Source organism: Sesamum indicum, linkage group LG12 (assembly GCF_000512975.1).
Source record: "Sesamum indicum cultivar Zhongzhi No. 13 linkage group LG12, S_indicum_v1.0, whole genome shotgun sequence".
NCBI lineage: Eukaryota > Viridiplantae > Streptophyta > Magnoliopsida > Lamiales > Pedaliaceae > Sesamum > Sesamum indicum.
The window spans coordinates 5851663-5860389 of record NC_026156.1 but is presented as its reverse complement, the minus strand read 5'-3'; the positions used below and the strand labels follow the sequence as shown (position 1 = coordinate 5860389).

The following is an 8727-nucleotide window of genomic DNA, read 5'->3' as shown; positions in this document are numbered from 1 at the left end:
CCAAGAAGAAAAGAAAAAAGAATGAAAGGCAAAGATAGTACTATTACCATCCCCATCTCTAAGATCAACTCTTCTCTCTCTTAATACTTAGTATATGTGCGCGCGTGTGTTTTTTGTAAGAAGAGAAAGATTGAGGTTTTAATAAATAAGGGGAAAGCGCGAGAATCTGCCTCTCTGGACAGGAACTTCTTCGTTAATAAAGGATGATTGGAAGAACGTGGAAATTTCGAAAAGCAAGTTCTCTAACGGTAGGCTTAACGTTCACTTTCTAGCAGCCAATAGCCTCTCGACAACTGTCCATTAAAATCTGGAGAAGTATTTTCTTGCTCGAGTATGGAATCTGCAAAGCTATTCGAGTTCACGCCGCCTCATTCTAAGTGATTATTACATTATTAGTGTAGTAATTTTGCCTCCATTGTGTCTCACTACTTTACCTACATTTGAGTGGTCAGACTTTGACAAAACAGTATTTATGAAAAATCATGACGAGGATTAGGTGAAATGTTTTTTACTCAAAATATGTATGTCCGAATTAGATTAATTACAAAACAATTGCAATACAATTATTATGTAATTAGTTATTTTTTAAAATAATATATTAATTATATAATAATTGTATTGTACTTATAATAAAATTAGTGTAAACTCGATCAAATTTATTAAAAAGAGTTAGAAAATTTTGTATAAATAAGTTCTCGTCCAGTCCAGAGATTTTCGACTTGGTCCCACTTTTGATGAAGGTGAAGGTGTATGGGCGCAGTGATGTTCTTCAACATTTGGTCCGAACAGGTTGGGGATGTCCCGAGGCGGCCCGTCACGAATACATTGGACATCACGGGCCCAATAGCTACAAGAAGGCCCAAAAATGCAATTCAGCCTTTATTTGTAATACGTCAATCACAGTGATATCAGCACATCTTTTTTTTTCTTTAATTTTATATCAGCACATCTTTCGACAACCGCAGTCCCAAAAGTACTAAATCAAACCCATCATCTCGCACACCCTTCCAGGTTTTCAGGTTGTCATGTTGAAATTTTCCATTTTAAATGGCATTCTCATATTCACATCTGATTTGGAGTTCGGTCTAGGTCTTGTGATTCTATTTGTCAGGTGATCAAAACTTTTGCAACGATTCATAGGACACTCGGAAGATTTGTTAGGCGTTGAAATCTGATTCAATCATACCCCACAGTGTACACAGATAACACACCTAATTACGAGCACTATAACCTGCCTACAATCAGTTCTTACACCTCGGCAGACATCATAATATGGGCCGTTACCTGAGGACAGAGTAGCAGCCTCAACAGAACAACTGCAGCATGAAATTTTACAGTAGCAGGTGCTTAATCATCCAGATGAAGTCCAAAAAAAGAACCAGTTATCGTTCCAATTAGGAGAGCCTGCATGACAACTTAACGACAATAAGAGAGGGAAAGGGGCGGTGAGATGGTACAGATACTTCATGGTCCAAAAGTAGAAGTCAACGGTTCAAATGAGCAAACTACAAATCTTAATACATAAGCTGAGCATAGAAAATACTGGAAAACTCAGAAAAGCAGAAAAAGACGGACAATAATCCTACAAAAACCATCGAGAACACTCTTAACATATTCCAGAAGTACCAACATCCCTTAAGCAGCTTCTGCATCTGGAGTCTCAAGAATAGCCTGCTCAGCTTCCTGAACCTCCTTCTCGGTCTTCCTACCTTTCTTCGATTTATAATACACGCTCATGAAGGTACCAACAGCTCCGTACTTGCGTCTGCAATGCTCGTAAAGATCAGCATCAAACATTCTCCAGAAGTTCTTCTCATTGAGCTCAGACACGGCATACTGTGGCTGGAACCCGTGGTTTTCAATCAACCAGTTCTCCATTTTACGAACCGCCTCAGAGCCATCGAATACCTCACCCCTCAAGACGGGTCCAGGAGCATAGTAGACTCCAACATCAGTATACATCTGAGCATAGTGTGTATCGCCCTGTCTGTGGTGTTGCTCAAATCCTGGTTCCGGATACACCATGGTTTTGACTGGGAGTTTATATAGCCTGTGTGGGCAGAGCCAGATAGGATAGACCTAGAGAACATTGAACTGTTAATATTCTGAAAAATGGGCTGCAATGATAACACAAATACTGTTGTGTTGTCTTAAGATAGGAAAAATTAGCAACATACCTCCATCTCTCTGTGGACCCACTCCAGAGCATCTCCAACCTTGTAAAGTGGAACAAGCATATCCTGAATGACGTGCATCTCATGGTAATAATTCCTAATGGCTTCACCTTGAGTTGCCTTAAGAAGAGAGACCTTGGGTGGCATCATCCATCCAAGAAGAAACCTGAACCACCATTGATCAGCAAATGGAAGGATGAGCTTTCCCTCCCAGTACAAGCACCTTGTATGCCTGTGGTAATATTCTCTGGTGGGGATATACTCTACAAACTCCCCCTTCTTCAGTGCTGTTTGTGCATGCTGGTAAAACCAGGGTTTGAACCACCATCCAACATTATTGATTTTATTTCCCTTCATTTTGGCTTCTTCTTTAGAAGCATAAACTCCGGTCATGCAGACAGCTTCAGTAGGGGAGTAAATCATGGTCTCAACAAAGTCTGGAACCTTGTTAGGGTTGTCCTGATCTCCATCCCTTGGTGCAAACGAATCCATGTATCCTTGTGCTAGCTCCTTAAGATTACCCACTACAGGCTTATATGTGAGCTTCATGTATTCCTTGACAGGTATAAGCTTAATCTCAGCTGCAACAAGTAGTCCCAGTGTCCCCTGAGACCAGGGGATAGCATAGAAAAGGTCAGAGTATTCATTGTCCTTTGTAGCTCTAACCACCTGTCCGTCAGCCAAAACAATTTCATAAGCCACGACAGTATCCGAAAACAGACCGTAAAGATGGGAGCTTCCTTCAATACCATAGCCATTGATCAGACCACCAACAGTCAGATCATCAAGCTCGGCAACAACTGCAAGGGACAGATTCATCGGAACAGTAACCCTTGAAATCTGACCCATATTTACCAGAGGCTCCACTCTGGCGATCATTCTCTCCTTGTCAATGTCCAAAACATTTCTAAAGGCAGAAAGGTCAACCTCAAAATGTCGAGCACGCTTATAGTCCACATTACGCATTCCAACAGCAATCCAGGGCTTCCGGGCTGTGCAGACAAGACCATCCTTCTTCGGGTTCCTCTCCTTGAGGCGTTTCACGACCTTCTTGACATTTTCATCATGTTCCTTCTGACGCTGCTTGAATGATTTGCATTCGGATTTCACATCCCCAAGATATGTGAGGAAGTAGAGTGTGAAGGAGATTGGAAGAACAACAAAGATAACAATTATCCATCGGAACTGGACAAAGTAGTCCACCCAAACCTTCTTCCTCTTGGGGCGTAGGGGGGCCTCAAGATCCGACATTATGAAAATGAAGATTGCTGCAGTCATTCAAACAAATATTTATATTAAATGGTTGGCCAGATTCACATGTAAGCCAGTGTATGCGGTTTAATGAGTAACATGATAGGCCAACAACGGTTGGGAAAATTAAGCCTTATGTTTCAGTCATACACAGAGTTTATTTGATGCTGTCCTTAATGACCCCATAATTAGTTATAATGGAAACAAACGGCTAATGAAATTATGTTTCATAATGGGCAAGTTCATATACAGTCTACTATTAGGCATGTACAAGTTAACAGCATAACATGCTTCCACTATTGATTCAGATTGCAATGAAAATAACATTGTACAAAAACTATCCACTATGTTTGGTTTCATTTTCGAATAATTTCCGAGACAAGATAAAACATACCCAATGTTTGTCTCTTTGTTTTCACACATTGATTGTGCGTTTTTTTATTTTTGAACTTTTTATATGTAATAGATATATACACACTTATATATATAAATATAATATAAAAGAAACATGATTTGACAATGAACAGTAATTTTTGTTTCCAAAAAATACAATATTAACCATACAATATTTATATATATACATATTTATACATAGAAAATATATAAAAGAGACATGATTTGACGATAAACAGTAATTTTTGTCTCTCAAATCCCAACAACAAACATACACCACTTATTTTAAAATATTTTAAATTACCTTTAAAAACAAATCCAAACATACTCTATCTACAACACACACTTATTTATCTCTATTTTCTCTCTCTATCTCTAAAACACAAAATAAAACACTCCAAAAATAAAACCAAACATAATGATCAATTTTTTCACCTTGATTTAAGTCCCTGGTCCGTCGATCGAAAATAACCTTGCAAGTGTTTACCAAAAAATAAAAAATTCTTAAGCAAATTATTGCAGCCTGGGGTTAGTTTTTGCAACATTGCTGTGCCAGATAAAGTGGTTGAACCACTGAGGCACAACTAGGAGCTTGACTTGATCTTGCCGAAAAAAAAAAAAGGACTTGCATGCCCTTGCATTTTAGTTTGTCTTTTATAACTTCATTTTTCCGTTCCCTGTCTTAAAAGGGCACAATGTGCACAAGTAAAGGATGATATTTTGGGTTAGTTACTCAAAACAAAAGTTAAAAAGTAATGGTTGTCACAAATCATGCACGCTAAAAGACAAGCCCGTGATGGTGAATTTTAACATTCCCATTCTAAACTGAAAAATGGTATAGTTGCGAGTGACAGAAACTCGTAATTATCGGTACAATCACGATATTTGATCACCCACAAGAAACTACATCCATGGTTTCCCTGGATGGACGCCAGGCCTTTATGCATGTCGTTTTGCAAACAACTCCTACATAGAAATTCAAGTGGTCCAACTTCATTTTTTGGAAACCTTTAGCCTTTTAAATCCAGCACCCAGAGTACTTAAAATTGAAGCAGAGACTAGTTCAGGTAATATCTAGATCTACAACAGTAACTGCAACCCAAAACATACAAGAAGAAGCATTACTTCAAATCAGCAACGCAGAATCCAAATTTAACCAGATCTATAAAATGGTTGGCTAACAAATAGAAACCTAAGGCGTTTCCAGAGGGGAAGGGAGGGGAGGGGAAAAGCAAACACAGAATCGACTTTTGTTAGTAACGAAACATCATTGTCCAGTTATAGCACAAGTTTTCAATATCGAACCTCAAGTCCAACCCCGCATCCAATAATGTAGAAAAAACATCAGACAAGAAGAACGGAAAATTACCGGAAATTCGATAAGGATTGAGAGAGAGAGAGAGAGAGTACCTGAGGCTGAGAGCGACTGTATAGTGACTGAATGAGCAGCTGCTAAATATCTATAAGGCGTGCGGAAACCGAAGATATACTTGGAAAAGGTTATTTAGGGAATTAATCAATTTTAAGGCCTATGGCTGTCTGGATTCAATATCTGATTAGACAAATAATCAGGGTTAGGTGAGATCAGATCCCTTGCAATATATAATTTTATTTGGATATTTAATTTAATTTTCAAGATTCTCTACATTTTATTTTAAATATATTTCTTTTATTTACATTTGATTAAATTTACTTTGCCCCTACAAAGTGAGATACATATTTCACTTTTTAAACTTTTTTTTTTATTTATTGAAACTTATTTAATTATTAAATTTGATTAATAAAACTATCATAACTTATCAATTTCTAGGCTAATATATTTTCTTCTATAATTGCATATCTCTCGCAATTTAATTTCTTCTTTATTCAGTGGCAACTTTTAGAAAATTTTCTAATCTTGAGGGGCTATAATTGATATTTACCAAATTAAATTCACATTATTTTACTCTCATTTATACAATATACTTGTTTGGTAAATTTTTGAAGTATTTCAAATAATTTGAGAGAGAGAGAGAGAGAATGCATAGCAACAAAAATCTCGAAGATGGATCCCACCACGATTCGCGGACATTGCTGGCGATCACGTGCTGTCCGCAGCATCTGCACGTGACTAGATCCAACTCCACTTTCAAAATATTAATTGGGTGATTAACTTTTAATATAGTAATTAATCTCTTTAAATAGAAAAGAAAGGGGGCTTTATGGTAATCAATAATCATTCAGATCTTTGCAGCGCGTACCTCATTTTTATATTCCTTCTTTTCCGCATCTGTCACGGAATAAACTAATAATATTCAACTATTGTGCTGATTATCATTACGTGATTAAATAAATTAATCATAATGTAGTGGTAATAATTTTGTCCCTTTTTAATAAAATTTAAATTTTGATTTGAAATTAATTTAAGATTATATTTATCACAGACCGAATCTAACTGGAATCCCCTTTGTAATAATTATTTCCTGAGAATCTTGAAATTATATTATTAACTAATTACACAGAAATTACAATTCATGAAATAAAAATGGACAACTTTTTTCTTTGCGTTTGGGTTGACTTGACATGCGTTCAAATTGTGCGTATATTAGATGGAGTAGGTTGGTACCGATAGTTAAAAGTGGAATTAAGTGCACATTCATAATAATGGGTATAGATGGAATAGGTGAGTACCAATAGTCACTAACTGATTTCATTTTTATATTTTAATTAATTAATCACATAAAAGCAGACAAATAGGTACATTCATTCATAATGTATATGGATAGAATAGGTTGATACTATTTGATGAATTAATTTCCCAATTTCACTCATAAACTACACCGCCATAGATAGTATGGTTGGAAGTTGGCACCAACACTCTCTAATAATATCATTCATTTAATATACTTTTTTTTTCACTATTTTTATATTTTATATAATCACATAAAAAAATCATTAAGTGTCCCACTCCCTCACCCATCATGCATTTTTCTTTATGGAAATGGTAACCCTTGTCCATTATAATAATTTACAATGTATGCACAAACATTACAAAAAATTATTTGATGTGATATAGACACAAGTACGATTCAAACACCTATTCAAAAATAATATTAATAAAAAGAAAAGGACATAGTTCCAGACATGTCAAACAACATCTCCAACAATTTGAATTTTTTTTTTTATAATTTTAGAATTAAAAAAAAAAACCACTTATCTTTCAAACTCACTTATCATATAAAATATTGTATTTTGATACTTTTCATATTATATATTTTAATTTTATAAAAAAAAATTAAAACATGTGTTATATAGTCGTATAACTATTATGTTGTATTATAATTATTTATTTATTTTTTTTGTATTACTGTTATTCGTATCCACACATCATATATAGTAATATAATGTAGAGATTGAGGCACACTGAGGCTCAGGCCACCTAAATCACACACCACATCTATGCACTTGAGTGTCGGTTTACAAGCAAACATTAATATATCAACCCCATCAAATTTCATTAGATTTTTTCCTCCCGTTCTCTCTCCAATTATTTGAATTTTGAAGTGTCTGCAACAATTTAAAAGATATATCAATATCATGGCGTTTGGTCACGATCAAAATTACGGATTAGGATTTGTAAACATGTGCGCTTTCGGAGGATTTCAAAATCAAAATGATAAGTGATTGATGTGATGGCAAATGACATAACAATCAGTGTTCAACCATCTAAGCAGGTTATAGCATTTTGGGTTAGCCTGCATAAATGGGCTGAGCAGAATCCCTTTTCTTTTGGGCCGTTGGATGTAATGTGGGCTCGCCCAGTCCGTATAAAAACCTGATCCTGATGATGATGAAATTCCAGTAGAGAGGTGTTTTGATTATGGAGCACCACGTGGTCGGTCTCCTCATCAACAACAGTTTCAAAACGGCCGAAAGGACAAGAATGCCCTTATTTGTCCTCGTAGCCGTTGGTAAGGATTCCTATGGTTTTTCCGCAGAACCCACCCTCAACCTTTTTCAACCCCGACAAATTACCAAAATATTGCCAGGATATTTCCGTCATTTTAAGATTCTCCTCCTTCCCCTGTAGATTTCCCCGTACGGTGCAAAAATCAAACCACTCCAGTCCGCACTCGCACCCTCTTTTTGTCTCTCCAACGATTAGTTTCAATTTTCTCTCTGCAGCAAAGGTAGAATTGAACAAGTCATGGCTTCCTCTTCCTCGGACCATGCCGCCAAACCTGAAGAGACAGGCGGTGGAGAAAGTTCTGAAGCGCCGCCGCCGCCGCCGTTGGGAAGTGATCAGCTTTTGCTCTATAGAGGGTTGAAGAAAGCTAAGAAAGAGAGAGGATGCACGGCGAAAGAGCGCATCAGTAAAATGCCCCCTTGCACGGCCGGCAAGCGCAGCTCCATTTATCGAGGTGTTACCAGGTATATAGTAACCGTCAAACATGTGATGTGTCTTGCTTGTACCTGATTCTTTCAAGTGCTGGAATTGTTTATCGTCATGGTAGATGGTTTTATTTGTACACTGATTGAATTAACATCTGACGTAACACTGTTAACCTGCTTGAAAGCATAATCTCCGTCACTCTTGTATTGTGCTGTTACTGACATCTAACTTTTTTATTGTGCTTCTGTTTCCACGAGAGTAGGCATCGATGGACTGGTCGTTATGAAGCACATCTTTGGGATAAAAGTACCTGGAACCAAAACCAAAATAAGAAGGGAAAGCAAGGTGAAAATTTTCTTTTTCTTAATCTTCTTCTCCCTTCTGCACGGACTCTATATAGTTGGTGCTAATTGGAGTTTCAATTTTGTAAAACCGAGGATCTTATCTATCTCATGTTTCCCTTCTCTCGTTGCTGCGAAATTGTGTATTGGTGCCTGGTCGATGTGGGCAGTTTACTTGGGTAAGTAATTTTTATGT

The 8727-nt window shown here is 36.8% G+C and overlaps 2 protein-coding genes across 4 annotated transcripts in view; one reads left to right on the top strand and one right to left on the bottom strand.

The window, feature by feature from the left end:
• On the bottom strand, positions 1361-5374 carry LOC105175842 (delta(24)-sterol reductase). The gene is made up of 3 exons (XM_011098450.2): positions 5229-5374; positions 2178-3442; positions 1361-2079 (listed from the first exon to the last, which is right to left on the bottom strand). Exons 2-3 carry the CDS (start codon positions 3423-3425, stop codon positions 1636-1638), a joined length of 1692 nt encoding a protein of 563 aa, XP_011096752.1. The 5' UTR covers positions 3426-3442; positions 5229-5374; the 3' UTR covers positions 1361-1635.
• Positions 7864-8727, top strand: part of LOC105175841 (AP2-like ethylene-responsive transcription factor At2g41710) — a 3381-nt gene continuing 2517 nt past the window's right edge. Inside the window, exons 1-3 of one of the 3 annotated variants that reach the window (XM_011098449.2) lie at positions 7864-8228; positions 8453-8535; positions 8702-8710. In XM_011098449.2, coding sequence (XP_011096751.1) covers positions 8005-8228; positions 8453-8535; positions 8702-8710 — 316 coding nt within the window. In that variant the 5' untranslated portion in view covers positions 7864-8004. The remainder of the gene's footprint in view (positions 8229-8452; positions 8536-8701; positions 8711-8727) is intronic. The other 2 variants (XM_011098447.2, XM_011098446.2) reach the window with 2 other exon arrangements.

Coding starts and splice junctions, on each gene's coding strand:
- LOC105175842 (XM_011098450.2), bottom strand. CDS start 3,425: ATGTCGGATCTTGAGGCCCCCCTACGCCCCAAGAGGAAGAAGGTTTGG. Junction 2,080..2,177: donor GGGTCCACAGAGAGATGGAG/GTATGTTGCTAA, acceptor AATGTTCTCTAG/GTCTATCCTATCTGGCTCTG.